The sequence below is a fragment of the Miniopterus schreibersii genome (assembly GCF_964146895.1).
Source record: "Miniopterus schreibersii genome assembly, chromosome: 19".
Classification (NCBI taxonomy): Eukaryota; Metazoa; Chordata; class Mammalia; order Chiroptera; family Miniopteridae; genus Miniopterus; species Miniopterus schreibersii.
Genome location: NC_138119.1, coordinates 10,892,760 through 10,909,784, shown reverse-complemented (window position 1 = coordinate 10,909,784; position 17,025 = coordinate 10,892,760). Strand labels below are relative to the sequence as shown.

The 17,025-nt window shown below is 48.7% G+C and overlaps 1 protein-coding gene and 1 pseudogene across 2 annotated transcripts in view; both read left to right on the top strand.

Annotated features, from left to right (window-relative positions):
• CRCT1 (cysteine rich C-terminal 1) overlaps positions 1 to 14,887 on the top strand; it is a 148,336-nt gene extending 133,449 nt beyond the window's left edge. The window contains exon 2 of the mRNA XM_081122349.1: positions 14,191 to 14,887. Coding sequence (XP_080978475.1) covers positions 14,212 to 14,535 — 324 coding nt within the window. The 5' untranslated portion in view covers positions 14,191 to 14,211 and the 3' untranslated portion in view covers positions 14,536 to 14,887. The remainder of the gene's footprint in view (positions 1 to 14,190) is intronic.
• On the top strand, positions 10,487 to 10,973 carry LOC308549337 (late cornified envelope protein 3A pseudogene; annotated as a pseudogene). Its single transcript has one exon. The product of its transcript is annotated as a late cornified envelope protein 3A pseudogene (transcript).
• Positions 14,888 to 17,025: the final 2,138 nt, after the last annotated feature.

Genomic DNA, 17,025 nt, shown 5'->3' with positions numbered 1-17,025 from the left:
CTTGTTTCCTTCCTTCCATCTTCTTTCAACAAATATTTAATTTGCATCTACTATATTGCAAGCATCTCTGAGTCCTGGGGATTTAACAATAAACTGGAAACCTAGAGATCAACTTTCTGGTATGTGAAAAGTTTGGTCCAGGGCCCCAGCTCCCTCTGTACCCCTGAGCAGTAGGAATATTGCAACATCTCCCAGGAACTGGCAGAAGTTTAGAGAGCTGGCTTTACCGAAACGGATTCCATAGAGCAACCTCCTTGGGAGGGCAGTAACCGACCCCACCAAATCCAAGGTCCATCTCCTGCTCCCCTCAGGCAGCAGTCCAGGCGGCATCAGCAGCAGAAACCAGAAGTCACTTGCCCCCTTAGACCTCCCAAGGTCTGCTGGGGCTCCCTATCACTCAACTGGGCAATTGGCAGTTGCGGGGACACCCTGTTAGGCACTGCAGGACTCTGTTCTCATGTTACAAGGCCCCAGGTCCTCCTTGGTTTGGGCATGGACAGGGAAACAGGCAGTTGAGACAATGGAGCTGGAAGGGCCCTGAGGCTCAGTGGCTGGAGCCTGGGCACTGGTCCAGGAACCAATTCCATCCTCTGGATGAGGGGGGATGGGCCAGGTTTCTGACAGACTCCAGGTGAGCCATAGAGTCCAAGAATAATGCAAGCAGTTTATCTAGAAGGGAGCCAGAGTTTCCAGCAATTAAAGTCTTCTGTTTGGTTCGAATCCCAGGGAGACCAGGCAACACACTGAAGAGAAGAGGCTATGTCAGAGTTTCCAACTGCATCAGGCTGAGTCAAGGTCAGGATATGCCTGCACTGGCCCTGTGGGCCTCCTCCCTCCCTGACGACGACATGAGTTCTCATTGTTTCATTCTGCATGCAGCAAATAATTGCTGAATGATATCTATGGGCTCTGCGCTGGCCTTGAGGACACACAGGGATGAATAATGGGAAGCACCTGCCCCAGGGAGCTCCCGGTCTAGGAGACAGGGCAAGAAGCTCCACCAAGTATTTCCCATGTGCCAGCTTCTGTGATGGTCCCCAGGCTCACGGGAGAAACTCCAGGCCCTAAGGTGGGGATGCTCAGTCTCTAACAGGGGAGGACAATTGTGAACACAGGGCATGGCAGGTACCCTCCCAAAGAGGCAGTCCATTACAGGGGTCCCTTGAGCAGGCTTCCCAGGGGAGCCCTTGATATGAGCCCAGGAGGCACATCGAAGTTGGGGAGGAAGGGCGTTCTAAGTAGAGGGTGCATCTAGGCACATTCAAGATGATAATAATTTGGTGTGGCTGTAGGTCCGTATGGTGCAGGGAGACAAGCCTGGGGAAGCAGAAGCTGCCAAAATATGAAGAACTCAGGTACCATTTGGAGGAACTTGGATTTTTTTCCCCTTGGGGGTAATAGGGAGCCATTGAAAGGTTTAAATAGGCTTAGATTTACTTTTAGAAAGAGAGGTGGACACGGTCTGAGGAAATGAGACAGTAGGGTTGGGAGGAGGAAACTGGGGTGCACCTTTGGCTGTGGGGTGAGGAAGAGGGAGAAGCTAGGACAACTCTCAGCCTTGGGTCTTGAGGCCATTGACTGAGGGGACTGAGGGGGATTGTGGGGAGATAGTGATGGTGGGTTCTATGTGCATCGATCGCTGTGGAACATGGTTTATGTCACCAGAAGGTTAGGGATAAAAGACAGGGAGTTGGGAGGAGAGAGGGGGGCCTTCACGTGGCAGTGGTGGGGAGTCCTTATGATGGAGGACGTTTAGAAGAGCGAGAGGGCCTGTGGATATGGAGGCAGAGGTAGGGGAGCTGAGGACGGTAGAGGGGAGCAGGGAGAGGTTCCCGAGACTGAACTGCCCGGATGGAGCCCTCTGCAGCCCTAGACAGAGGCAGTCATATCCCCAGGTTGCTGTTTGAATTTGGGTGGAAAAGGCAGACACAAAGGCAGCAGGAAATTCTTGGGCAACCTGGTCATAAACTAGACTTCAAGCTTCAAGTACTCGGCAAACTGCTCGGACTCCTGTAACGCTACTCAGTTCAGTACCTGCTGCCTCGCAGAAGCTCAAAACATCTGCAAAATTGAATAAAAACACCAAATGCCACTTTGCTAAAGGCTCTTCTGATACTCTCAGCGCATTTACTATTTCTGCGCCAAGTCAAACATTTTATTCTCCAAGTAATGTGTATTCATTGCAGGAAAATTAGGAAATGTAGGTAAGCAAAAAGAAAAAAAGGCTCATGATCCACCACCCAGAAGTAAATGCTGTTGACACTTTAATACAGATCCACCCAGATGTTTCTGTTTTTTACATGCATTATATATAAATATACAGATACATCAGAGAGACGGAACATAAATGGATCTCATGTCGTTTCTGCTATTGTAATTTGCTGCACACTTTTGCCCCTCACTCACTTTGCTTAGTTAAGCTTTGGTCCGCATTCCTAATGCCTGTCCCTGCTGCTCTCATCGGGAATACCTGCCTCCCCCATGGACTGGCACCTCTCAGTGGGTGGCGATGGTGGCTTCGCAGTCTTTGTCATCTTTGTCCACAGCCTGGCACAGGCCTGGCTCCCTATACGACCTCAACGTAAGTTGGGACAACTACAAAAATTCCCTGCTAAAAACATTCCACTGATGATGGCAACCACAGGCAGACTAAACAGCTGTGAGGGACAGCCCAGGGGCCCAGAACGAGTCATTGTTACCCCCCCACCCCGAGAGATGCCTTTGCCTCTGTGTGACACGTCTGTCACTCTCCAGCCAGCCCCTCCCTGCTGCCTGCTCACGTCACCTGTGCTCTCAGCTTCCAGCCTCTCCAGCTGGGAAAACATGTCTCAGTGCACGTGCTCCCAGGAGTGTCCTTGGCTATTTTTACTCCTTCTGAGTCCCCACCCCGGAAATGTGCTTGCTCTCCAGGGGCATGCTCCTTTCGCTGGTTACTCATCCTGAGGCTCCAGCTATGTAAATGCTCCCATCAGGAGAGGAGGAGAGGACACAGCCGGCAGCATCCCACGCGGGAGGGATCCTGGCAGGCAGGGCTGGCGTGGGGTCTGGAGGCGCACCTGGGGGCCCCGGGCCTCTCCGTGCAGAAGCCTCTGCCGTCCCCGCCTCCGCACATTCATTTCTTGGAGGTGGTGAAGCCTAGGTAGGCAGGAAGGCTGCTCTCTGGCTTGAGACCAGCACTGCTAGAGGGCTCTGACACCCAGCACCCTAGTTACTTGGGGTAAGAAGAAAGTCCATCTTCAGGCCACATTGCACTCTCTTTTCAGAAGAAGATTTGTGTTCCGCTTATGTGCATTTTAAAAATTGAGACCCACTTGACAGTAGCATTGTGTACGTTTGAGGTGCACAACTGTTGATTTGATACGTGCATTGTAATCTGATTACCACTGTAGCTTGGCTAACTCCTCTATCACCTCACATAATTATCATTTCCTTTTTGGGGTGAGAACATTTGAGATCTGGTCTCTTAACAACTTTGAAGTGTATGATACAATATTGACTATAATCACTATGATTAGAGCTCCAGAACTTACTGATCTTCCAACTGCAAGTCTGAACCCTTTAACAACATCGCCTCAATTCCCCAAACCCCAGCCCCTGACAACCGCCATTCTACTCCCTGGTTCTGTGAGTTTGGCTTATTTATTTATTACTTTTTTAATCCTTACCCAAGGATATGTTTATTGATTTTAAAATAAGAGGAAGAGAGAGAGAGGGATATGATATACACCCTCGAGCGCCGACCAGGGATCAAACCCACAACCCAGGCATGTGCCCTGACGGGAATTGAACCCACAGCCTTTTTGGTGTAGGGGATGACACTCCAACCAACCGAGCCACCCGCTGGGGTGAGTTTGGCTTTTTCAGGTTCCACATACAAGTGACTGCATACAGAGTTTGTTTCCTCTGTCTAACATCTCACTTAGCATAATGCCCCAAGGTTCATCCCCGTTGTGGTAAATGGCAGGATCTTCCTTCTCAAGGCTGAATAATAGTCCATTGTGTGTGTATTTATACATCGCTTCATTCAGCTTTTGATGACATTAGGGTTGTTTGCATACCTCCGTTGTTGTGAATAAAGCTGCAATGAACATGGGAGTACAGGTATGGCATCAATATCCTGTTTTTATTTTCTTTGGATACAGACATAGAAGTGGGATTGTTGGATCATGTGGTAATTCTATTTTTAACCTTCGTATTGCTTTCCATACTGGCTGCACAAATTTACGTTGTCACTGACAGTGCACAATTTCTCCACATCTTCTCCGACACTTGTCACTTCTTGTCTTCTTGATAACAGCCATTCTAACAGGTCTGAGGTGGTACCTCATTATGGTTTAGATTTATAGTCCCCTGATGATTAGTGATGTTGAGCATCTTTTCATGTAGTTGTTGGCTATTTAAATCTTTTCGTTAGAAAAATTATATTCAGTTCCTCTGTCCATTTTATTTTTATTTTATTTTTTATTAAATTTATCGAGGTGAGATTGGTTAATAGGATCATGTAGGTTTCAGGTGGATTTCTACATTACAAGATCTGTATGTATTGCACTGTGTGCCCACCACCCAAAGTCAAATCTTTCGTCACTATATATTAGGTCCCCTTCACGCCCCCCCCATTCATTTTAAAATCAGGTTTATTTTGTTATTGAATTGCATAAATTTAAAAAATATATATATTTTGGATATTAAACCTTTATTCAATATGTGTTTTTACAAGTACTTTCATTTTATAGGTTGCCTTTCCATTTTATTGATTATTTCTTTTGCTGTGCGGAAGTTTTTATTTGCTGTAGTCCTATTGGTTAAATTTTGCTTTTGTGGCTTGTGCTTTTGGTGTCATATCCAAATGAATCATTGCCAAAACCAATGCCAAAGAGCTTCTTTCCTATGTTTTCTCCTAGGAGTTTTATGGCTTCAGGTCTTACGTTTAAGTCTTTAATCCATTTGGAGAATTTTTGTGAGTGGTATAAGATAGGGGCCCTATTCCACTTTTCTGTGTGTGATTATCCAGTTTTCTCAGCACGATTTTTATATTCTAAGCCCCTGGGACTTTTGGGCCGTCCTCCGCTTCTTTGACAGGATGCACAGAGACCAGGTCCCGAGCACTGTGATTTGAGCAGCAAGCATGGGATTTACCGCCCGTAGAGCTGGGGTGAAGCCTCGTACCTTCTCTAATCTGTGTGACCTTAGACAGATGGCTTGGCCTCTCTGAGCATTGATACTTCTTTTGAATCATGGGTGAAAACCCTCTATGGCACCCCGTAGGATTGTTGTGAAGATTCCAATAAAGGCATGAATGTATAAATACCTTATAAATAGTAAAATGCTCTCCGTAGGGAATGAATGAGAGGCACACCCCACCCACTTTTTCCTGGGAAGAGGTACAAGTAGTGTCTTAAACAATGAAACCGATCCAAATGGTGGCAATCTGTCTGTCCATTCTACTCTCTGGAATTTGTCAAGCTCCAGTTCAGAACCGAGGTAGCTGGGGGCTGTGGGGCTGGAAGAGGGGCCGGCAATGCTCTGGCAACACTCCTGACCCCTCAGGGTTTCCACTGATCAGGGACCACTGTTGATGGAGACAAAGATAACGAAGGCCAGCCTCACAGAGTGCTTCCTGTGCATCAGGTCCAGGGCAAGGGCTTTACAGGCATTATCTCAAGGAACCCTATACAGCCCTGTGAGATGGGCACTGAGGAAGCACAGCTAGCAAGTGGCAGATCTGGGACACAAGCCCAGACAGCATCTTTCTTTATCTTTGAGAATTTTCTCTGTTGTGTTTTCACTGAATTTCTCCTTAGCCAAAGACATCCTGCCAGACTCAGAAATGCGAGCCTTCAGTTCTAAACATCAATGGAAATAATTTTAATAAATTTGATCTCTTTTAAAGTAATTAAACCCCATTCTGATATTCAAAGCTATTTTTTAAAGCTAGGTGTCTATGTATGAGCTTCCCATTGCTGCTGTAACAAATTGCCACAGACACAAATGTGCTCTCTTACAGCTCTGTAGGTCAGAAGTTCAGCATGGGATCTGCTAGGATAACATCAAGGTACAGGCAGAGCAGGTAGAGGCTTCAGGGGAGAGCCCATTTCCTTGCTGACTCCAGCTCCTAGAGGCTGCTCGGATTCCTCAGCTCATGGCCATTTTCAAAGTGCACTGCTCCAGCTTCTGTTTCCCTTGTCACATGTCTTCTCTCTGACATTGACCCTCTTGCATCCCTCTTATAAGCACCGTTGTGATTACATTGGATCCACCTGGTGAATCCAAGATGACCTTCTCATTTCAAAATCCTTAAACTAATCACTTCTGCAAAGTCCCTTTCGCCTCGTAAGGTAACATATTCAGAGGTTCTGGGGATTGGGACGTGGCCACTTTAGGGGGAGAAGCATTATTTTGTGTACGACAGTGTTTATCAGGGCAACAGTGAGTAGTGAAAATATGATGGATAAATAATAAAATTATCTGTCCAATGTTAAACTCCAAAATCAGCATGAAAAGATAAGAACAGCACTCAGCAAAGTTCCCCTACGGAGGTGGTTCCTAGGCCAGGGTCTAGCAGTGGGAGGGGTGGCCTACAAAGGATCATGGAGGAAGCACAGTCAGGGACGGGGGGGGGGGGGGGGCAGATGTTTTCGGGATTACCCAAGTCTGTCCAGGGCTAGAGGTGTTCAGATGACCTGATGGGAACTTCTAGGTTGGTTAACTCCTGGAACCTGAGGTCATTGGATCCCATCTCACCCAGCATTTTCAGATTATGACTTGAAAATGTAGCCATTAAGCCAACATTTGGTAGTCACGTTTCTCTTTGTGACTTGGTGACATCAGGTCTTATGAGTTAGCTGCAGTGACTCAGCACAACCGGGATTGATAAACTCAGAGGCCTGGACAAAGCTGAACTGAGCGAAGGAACTGTCATCAAGGAGTGCCAGCCTGGGGAGGTTTCTTGGGGCCCGCCAGCTGGCCCAACCCTGGTGATGCCAGAGACTGCCTTTCAGACACAGGCACTCGATTCCTGGTTACTTAGAGAAGGACAGTAGCAGTAAGGATTACTTCTAACTTTTGTAAACATGCGATTCACACAATGATTCACCATGTTTATTACTATTTCCACCCCAACTTCCATAGCCACGTCTGACAAGCAAAATTGTATAAAATAAAGCTTGCTGGGGGTAAAAAATCACAGGAAGAAATAAAATATTCAAGAGGCAGGGTGCTTTAACAATAAAGATACATTAAAAAAAAAAGGCAGGGTGCTGTGTTAGCAGGATTTGAATTCCGGCTCTGCCTCTAACTCCCTGTGTGACCCGGACAAGCCCCTTTCCACATTTGAGCCTCTGTTTCCTCATCTGTAAAATAAGAGCATGGTCTACCTCAGCGGAGATCAACATTAAAACCACCAGTGAACTTATGGAGACGGTCAATGTCCGGGTCTCACTGGGGTGGAGATCCATTGTCTTTTAGTGGTGACCCAGGTTCTTTCCACATCTATTCCATCTTTCCATGAAATGTCTGGAATTTTTAAATGAAAATCTGGGTTCAGATTTGTTGGAGGCACCCATCCTCCTTACTGAATAGCAAATTTAACTGAACAAAGAAAATGAAAATTGAGTGTCTACTGCCTACAGAGCGCTAAACTACATCCCTTGGAGGTTTCTGCTCTGAAGATCTACCTGTGTGTCAGCTAGGTGGCCATGCACCCACATGGTTATAAATCAAAGGGGATGGCCATTGTTCCTTTAAAATTTCTTCATACCCATGTATGAAATGGGTAATTCCTTTAACTTCTGCTGAGCCACTTTTTTCCAGTAGGGCCTGAGTTATGCATCCTTTCTTGTACTTCTCAGCAAGAAGGGGGAAAGATCTCCTGATACACAAAACTCTAGCAGCCAAAGCAGCCTTCCTGCCTCCCCAGCTGGTGGTCTTTACTTAAGCCCACCTACCTCCTGGGTGCTGAAATTTAGAGATGGCCCAGCATCAGGTTTCACTTTTAATATTCATTAATATTGCTTATAGTGCCAGGGACTATTCCAAGAGCTTTATGGACCTTAGCTCATTTAATCTGCAAATGATCCTATGAGATAAACACCATCATTTCCCTCATATCACAGATGAAGACAGTGAGACAGAAAGCTCATGTTGCTTGGCCAAGGTGACACAGCTGCTAAGTGGAGACTGGGATTCAAAATGCAGAGCCTGCTTCTAGAACCCATGCGCCTGCCCACTTACAAATGGATCCCATGCCCTGCATGAAATGTTCTACAGCTGCCAAAAATAATGGTCACAAAAAAATGAGTAAAAACATGGGAAATGTTTACGGCAAAATGTTAAGTGGAAAGTTAGTAAGATAAACTCTGATGTAAGTATTTTGGTAAAGACTATGTAAAAGCAAAACAAAACACAAATTACTAAAAAGAAACCATATACAGTAAAAAAAACTGAACAAAAGTAAAAAAGAGACTGGGAGAAAAGCAGCAAAATATTAAGAATCCTTCAGGGTGGAATTATAAGTGAATTTTAAATTCCTCCAATTTTTGATATTTTTTTTTCATAATGATTATACTTTCTTATAATCTCATTCCCCCAGTGGCATATTAAGTATCTCAATATTTTTGTGTAAGAAAACATTAGGGCTAAGTTCTGATATTGTAAAAAGTAGTTTGGGTTTGGAAAATTGGCAGATCAGTAATCTGAAATTTAAGAGGTTTTTCTCATGGATATGAGTATCCATACGATTAGATTCTTTTTAAATTGGCATTTTGAATTAAGAGTCCCAGGTGCTGTTCTAAGAACTTTAGCTGTATTTTCTTATTTAGTGGGTAGGAATTATTATTAGCCCTGTTTTATAGTGATAATTAAGTAACTTGCCGGAATTTGCAAAGCGGGGAACTGATGCCAGACATTCTCTCTGGAAGCTGTTATAATGCAGTCACACGCTTCTCACCACAGCCCATTAGCTCAGCTTAGAGGTGCCGTATGTTTCCTCCTGTCTTATTTCCTCCCACTGCAGTTTTCACAGCGAACATGCCATATTTTGGCTAACTTTATAGCTAAATAGATTTGATGACTTTCCTGGGGACCTAACTTGCCCTCAGAATATTGTTTGTAGGGGAGAAAAAACACACACACTTTGGGTTCATTCCATCATGGGCTTGTGAAAGCTACGCCCACACCCCATCTGAAGGGCATTTATACAAAAAGGTCATTTATACAAAAAGGGTCTTCTCTTCTTAGGGATGATCAGAACTGACCTCTCACTTCTAGCAACTTCCATATAAGTCTTAGTTCTCCTGTTCCACCCTCAGCCTACACCTGGTCCCTTCCACCTCGCCTTGGGCTGGCCAAAGGGGCCTTCTTTAGGACCACACGTGGAAAGGAAAGCCATTCCTAGACCTCTCTGCCCTTTCAAAGGGATTGTCAGTGCTGAGTCAGTGCTATTTGTGAGCTCTTTTGGGGTCAAGTTCAGGTGAGGAGAGAAGCCTGACCAGCCCAGCCATCTGCATTAGACTTGCCTAAAATAACATCATTGAGATATCAAGCATTCTTCGTCCAGGGTATGACATCATGCAAGAATGAAAAAGCCACATTAGATCATTGGCTTGGGCCTTGCATTTAATTAATTTTGGATCTCCATCTTTTTTCTAAAGAGGGCATTTAGCTTCCGTCTTGGGAATTTCTCCCTCCATTTCCTATGCTAAGGAGAAGAGAGACATTTTCCTAGCCCCAGAGGTCAGGACCCCCACTGACCCAGCTCAGGAAATGGGGAGCATAGCAGAGCTGCCTGTGAGGTTGACATACTGTGTGAAACCTGCTAAGCTCCGTCACTGTCCTAGAGGCCTCCACTTCTCAGGGGATGTTCCTGTATTCAATACTTGACATGCTTATGGAGGGAAGAATTGGGTTTTTAGGATGTGAGATGAGAGTAGTCACCTGCGCCCCTTGTGAAAGATGCTGGCGGCATCTCACACGGGGTCTGTGCCTCCTGGTGTCGGTCAGAGAGCTGACTCCCTATAAAAGGCAGACGCTTCTGACAGCACCTCAGTCCACTTGCCTCCGAGCGATCTGCTCTAGTACCTGAAGCAGGTAAAACATATCTTGAGGATCAGGAGGGACTCTTGGTGCTGGTGTTTTGGGCAGAGAGAAGCCCTGAGTAGAGGACAGTTTTGTAGAAACACAAGGGAGAAAGGGGGATTTAGAAGGGGGATTCTGCTGGAAGGGGAGGGTGTGATGGAGGGGAAAGGAAAATAGGATTGGTGATTTTTTTTGAAGTTGTGAGGGATTCCTTTAAAATTATGAGTTCCTGGGTTGAAACCTTTTGCATATTTCTTGTAACTGATTTTGGGAGATAGGGTTTTAAAAATCTGATCACTATAAAGATCAAATCCTGTGAATTCAAAGTTCAGTTTTAAATGTAAGGGAGTTATCTTGAGCTAGCTGAACTTAAAATTCCTGTATTGTCTTTTAGCTTCACTCAGCTTCTGCTGAGATGTCCTGCCAGCAAAGTCAGCAGCAGTGCCAGCCCCCTCCCAAGTGTGCCCCCAAATGCCCACCTAAGTGTCCCCCCAAGTGTCCGGCCCCCGCCCGCCTCCAGTCTCTTCCTGCTGTGGCCCCAGCTCTGGGGGCTGCTGCAGCTCTGGGGGTGGCGACTGCCGCCTGAGCCACCACAAGCCCCGCTGGTCTCTTCGACCCCGCCACCGCCACTCTGACTGCTGTGGCAGTGGTGGTGGCCACATTCTGGAGGCTCCAGTCGCTGCCACAGCTCTGGGGGCTCCGGCTGCTGTGACAGCTCTGGGGGCTCCGGCCGCTGTGACAGCTCTGGGGGCTCCGGCCGCTGTGACAGCTCTGGGGGCTCCGGCTGCTGTGACAGCTCTGGGGGCTCCGGCCGCTGTGACAGCTCTGGGGGCTCCGGCCGCTGTGACAGCTCTGGGGGCTCCGGCTGCTGTGACAGCTCTGGGGGCCCCGGCTGCTGTTGATCTGGGCCATGAGGAGCATCAGTGAAGGAGCCAAAGTGCTGACAACCGCCAGCCTGAGACTTCTCCTTGTTCCCCTTGCAAGGGCTCCTGAGATGCCCCGAGTGTCCCTCTCCTTCCTGCCCGCGTTCATTCCGCTGTGAGGACGAGAGGGCTACCCTCGGGTGTTCACTGGCTTGATTCTCCCGTCGGACCTGCTTCTTTGGAGGACTTGGTGTGGGAGTTCATTAGGAAGCGGTATTCTCTGTAACAGTAAAGCTCTATTCCTGATGCCACTGCCTCCTGATTGTGTTTTATTCGCCTCTCCCATGCCCCACCTCCTGCATCCAGCCATCTCCCCTTCTTTTTAAAATTAAAAGTAATTTTTTTTTAATTGATTTCAGAGAAAGGGAAGGGGGAGGGAGAGAGCAATAGAATCAATGATGAGAGTCATTGATCGGCTGCCTCCTGCACGCCCCCTGCTGGGGATAGAGTCTGAAACCTGGGCCTGTGCCCTGGCCTGGAATCAAACTGTGACCCCCAGGTTCATAGGTTAGCACTCAACCACTGAGCCGCGCTGGCCAAGTTCCCCTTCCCTTTTTTTAAGTGCAAGTGAACATTTTAAAAAGCAGGTTTTGGTACAGAAGCTACTTTGACCTCTGAGAAACAATATTTCCCTTTGTGCTCTGAATGTGGAAACTTTAAGCCTGAAGGAAAGAGCCATGTCTCAGACCCTGACCCTGACACAAGGAGAGTCGGGAGCAGGTTTTCAGAGAGGACGATGGTGGTCCCCAGAAAGGTCATGGTGAGAGGACATGCTCTGGCAAGTTCTCCTCCAAGCACGGGTGAGAGTTTTAAAAAGTAGCTCCTAGTTACAGGGAGTAAGATCGCCTAAAGTGCTCATTGAGATAGAAATGGTAATTCCAAATCTGCTTCTTACATGCAAGATGAACAACTAGCCCCTTCTTTGCTAAAAGTTAACAGTAACGGGTAAGGTAAGTTAGTGCACGAAGTCACAGCAAGTCATTAATGAGCATGTATCTGCCTAAATCCCCTCCCAGAGGAGATCCCGTCTCATTACTTCCCTCTCTTTTCTAACGCTGACCTCACCTCTTGGGATGTCTCACCTGGCCTCACCAGCGGTGACCCTAGGGGCGTGCATCCTGTTCGTCAGGCTCTGAAGCCACGGTAAAGGAAACTGGCATATTTCATGACTTACCTTTCCTTGTCTGTTCCCTCGTGCCACTCCCAGCTCACTCACCCCACACCTGGGTCCACCATCAGCTCTTGAATTCGTAGTGTTAGATTTCTTTAATCTCACATGTTCACGGTTGTGGGCAGTTGCGTTGATTAAGAAGCAGTTTTGAAGCCAGTTTACCTCCAAAGTCTCTCCTAATTCTTCACAATTAGTTATTCTAAAACACCATGTTTCATGGATACTTTGCACCTTGGGAAATATCCCTCCCTCCCTCCCTCCCTCCCTCCCTCCCTCCCTCCCTCCCTCCCTCCCTCCCTCCCTCCCTCCCTCCCTTCCTTCCTTCCTTCCTTCCTTCCTTCCTTCCTTCCTTCCTTCCTTCCTTCCTTCCTTCCTTCCCTTTTTTCCTTTCTTCCCCTTTCCATTGGGCAGTGGCCCCAGGGAGAACTTATCTTCAAAGGGAGTTTGGGGATGGGGTAAGGAGAAGAGAGTCCCGCAGGCTGACTTGGCAATGCAACTGGACCAGCAACCTACACACATATTTCTCTTAGGCCCACCAGGGCTGTTGGGGACAGGGTACCATGACTAGATTCACAGCTTTTCTGGTCTTCATGGTTCCATAACTGCTTGGTTTTTCTTCCTATCTTAGTGACAAAGAGAAATCGCCACTGGGATTCCCATAGGTACGTCCCCACCATTGTCTTCACTCAGTCCAATCTGGAAGCATCTGAAAAGCCCAGCAGGCTTTTCATATAGCTTGTAGCCTGACTCAAGGAGCCAAGGACCAAGAACCAGAGAGATGCAAACCAATAACAAGTGAATGAACTACCAAGTAGATGACTACAGAGGGACAATGTGTGAGCAGGGAATGGTGTGTGTGCACATTGTAGAAAAGGGCAAGGGGAATAGGTCCCAAGAAGGGGCTCCAGACCTCTCCTCACTTGAGCCCCCGTGCTTTGTCTTCACCCACACAGCCCTCCCAGCTATGAACAGTGTCCTGTTTGGAAAGTAAACATGCCACAGCAATCCTGGGACTTCTGAGTGGTGACTTGAACAGCCACGTGCACCACCTACAGTGCTACCTGAGTGACAAATATCTCTGGGATGTGAGTGTCAGCTGAGCGTGTCTATTGGGAAATAGGCCCCTCCCAAGAGCCAGCACTATGAATCTTATATAAGGTTCTGTGGCTGGACGCTGCTCAGTCCACAGCCTAGCAGGTGACCTATCCCAGTTGGAGAACTGAGTGTCTTCCAGTGGAGCGAGGGTTTGGTAAGTCTTCAATTGGGGCCTGGGGAGGAAGTTGGGAAAAGTTGAAGGCAGAACACAGCCAGCAGGTAGATGCGGAGGGGGAGCCTTGCAAAGTGCCTTAAGCTTCAAGTGAGCCAGCCTCTCATGGTACCAGTGAAGACTTGCAGACCAGCCTGGATGTTCCATGGCAAGTCTTTAGCAGAGATGTGGCTAGAGCCCAGGTCTTTGGCCCCCTGGACTGGGATGCATTTCCAAATTCAGCATCACTCCCTTTTTCCTGTGGTTTTGGGGAGCGAGAGGCAAAGGGAGGAAAGCATGACCAGGACAAGCCTCTGGCCTTTGTGGATTCTTGGCCTCCACTAAGGATGCAGGCGTGACTTGAGCATTTTCTAACTGACGGGATGTTTATGCGAAGCTAATAACCATCCGATCAGCACTTGAAGGTCTCTGGCCACAATGAGATGGGGGAGGGAACAGAGCCAGGAGAAGATTCTGGACTGGACCGTAGGGATAAATTGCCTCCATATCTTCATTGTTTTTCACTGTGGAGAGCCTCGGGTGGTCCATACCTAGTCCTAGAAAACAGAAAACCACCTACTCCTTGCAGACTGCTGCTCGCTCTGTGCACGTTTAACTCGCTGGAAACATCTGCACGGGGTTCGTTTCTTTGCTGGGCTTCTGCCCTTCCTTGTACCCCGCCAGGTCGGCTTCACCCCAAAGCCAAGTCTCAAGGGCCCCACGTTCCCCTGTGGGAAGGGCAAGGTCTGCCCGCTTGTGACAGGCTGCGTCTCTTGCAGGTGCACGGTGACAGCTGCGCGATGTCCTCCCAGCAGCCCAAAGGCTTTTCCAAGGGGTCTTCCCAGGGCCCCGCCCCGTGCCCCGCCCCGGTGCCCTCCCGGGCCACCGCCTCCTCCTCCTGCTGCGGCGGCTCCGGCTGCTGCGGGGGCTCCGGCTGCTGCGGGGGCAACTCCTCGGGGTGCTGCGGGGGCGGCTCCGGCTGCTGCGACTCGGTCTCCACGGGCTGCTGCTGCTTTCCCAGGAGGCGCCGGCAGCGCCGGAGCGGGTGCGGGTGCTGCGGGGGCAGCCAGAGGTCGCAGTGCTCCAGCAACACCCAGAGCCCCGGCTGCTGCGGCAGCTGCTGAGGCCGCCGCCCGGACGTCCCCCGAGCCCCCCAGCGGCCGCCGCCCCGCCCCCCGCTGCTGTGCTCCAATTCCCGTCTGGGCCTCCGAGTTTGCACCCCGGCGCCCTCCAGACCCCACCAAGCTGCCTGCACTTGGATGTCCAGAAACCCACCCTGTTCTCCGCCCCCCAGAACTTCCTGACCTCGTGTGATTTTCCTGCCGGGGAACCTGAGAGCCATGGTGGACTCTACTGTCTGCGTGGACACTGCACTCTGCTGTCTGCATAGGCTTGCACACAGTAGGTGCTCAATAACTGCCTATTGATTTGATTGTCTTAAAGACATGTCATAATAAAGCTACCTCCTGAGAACACACACGGATTCCTATTTGTTCTTTCATTTGTGTATTTATTGTCGTGTCCTGTTACCCCATCCGCTGCCTCTCAGCCCTGGCTTGGCAAATTTGTAAAAGGCAGAAAACTAAAATTCATGCCTGAACGAGAGTGGATCTCTGGCACTTCATTATGATAGCAGCAGTCACACATGGAGCCAGGTAGTGGTCTCAGAACTCAATGTGACACACATCACCTCATTTAAGTCATCACAGTAACTCAGCGAGGCAGGTGGTCCTTTTTTCACTTTATAGAAGAGAAACCGAGGATGTGTAACTTGATCAAAGTCACCCAGGTGGTGGGCAATGGAGACTACTGGATGCCTGATTCCAGAGCTCATGTTCCTAACTGCTCTGCTTGGTTCTGCCGGAAAACCTTCCAGAGCCTTGCCCACCCTCTGGTCCACCGGGCCCAGGCAGCTGTGTGGATAGGTTTGGATCTGCAACTCTTGGTTTGGAATTAGGCCAGCTGAGACTTTTTCGTTTGTTTGTTTGCCACAAAGAATCACTGCCTCCCTGCTGTGCTTGTGGGTAAGGAAACTCCCGAGCTGAGCCTTCTAGGAGACTGGGAGGCTCCCTCTCCAGGTCTCATCTATGCGGTTGAGGCCCGACCAGGAGCCATGGGCTTCCAGGACTCTGTGGGGTGGGGTGTGCCATGCTCAGAAACATGGGAATGCCATTCTCTAGAGGCGGTGGTTGTGGTGGTGGTGGTGGTGGGGTCATCCTGAGTGGGCCAGAAACCCAGGCCTATGGCCACAAATCAAGAGAGAAACAGGGAGATTAATGCCCTCTGCAGCCACGCCTGCTGGTTCAAAAGGGAAGAGGCAATAATAACTGTGATAATAATAGTAACCATAGCTACCATTAACTGAGCACTTCCAGGCACAAGGCTAAGCACTTTACATATATTTTCTCATTAATCTTCACAATAATCTTAAAATGTAGACATAAATTTTTTTATTTCTTTATTTTTATATGTGAGGAAACTTGGAGTTCAGAGAGTTTTAGAGATTTGGCCAAAGGCGCACCCTAGTGTACGTGCAGGGCCCCCAGATGGCGAGTGAGGGAGATGAAACTCGAATGGCGGTCTGACTGATTCCAAAGCCTATGTTCTCAAACTCAGTGTCATGGTTCCTGCTCAGGGATCACCACCACCCAGGGGAAGGGACACTTAGGCCTCTGCAGACACACCCAGGCTCCTAGAAAATTGAGGCTTGGCTTCTTTGGCTACTATTACATCAGTGACCCAGTGACTGGCAAGCTCTGTCATGGCATCCACCCAATGAAAGGTATGTGCTCAGAGGTGAGGTCAGACACGCTCCATTGATTCATCCCAGATATTTAAAGCTGAGGCCAGATGACCCCTGTCAAGGAGGCTCCCAAGGACAGTCCTGTGGGTGGGAGTGGCCCTTCCCTCCATCTCTGAGGTTCTCTGATTCCCAGTGGGAGGTGATTTGTGGAAACTGTTTGCAAACAAATGATATCACCCATGGACCCGCCTCTTCCACAAGTGATGTGTGTTGAAGCAACAGGCCCTGGGACGTGGTGGCTGTGAGGCAGGTGAGGCGGGAAGGAGGCACCCCCTGACTCACACCTGAGGGTTGGAGATGACCCTTAAGCAGGAAGCTGAGGTCTGAGTTTTGGGAAAGAAAGACAGAGACACGTGAATCTGAATGGAAGTACCTACCCCGTACGAGAGGCACATTGATGTTGATCAGATGGTTGACCATGGACGGCGGTACTGCCAGGCTCACGGATCCCTGACCTCCAGCAGGCCACCGCAGGGGGACTTTGATGAACGGGATTTGGGCATTCTAAGGACAGTTTTATTTTAGAAACCTAGAAAGCGACTTTGGATGGGCTAGGGCTCTCTGCTCGCGGGTCCACAGCCTTCCTCATTTCCAGCAGCAGGTGCACTGTGTGCCCGGCACAGGGTTCCCTCGGAGGTGGCAACAGTCACCCCTACAAAGCTGGGGCTGAGCGGAATTTGGCAACGTGAAGTCCCACTCAAAGGTCATCACCCAGCACACTGACAGGCAGAATCAGGTTTATCAGGTTTCTTCTTATTGTTGGAGAATGAGACAGGATTCTTTCGTGGTTTTGTTGTTGCTGTCAATGTTG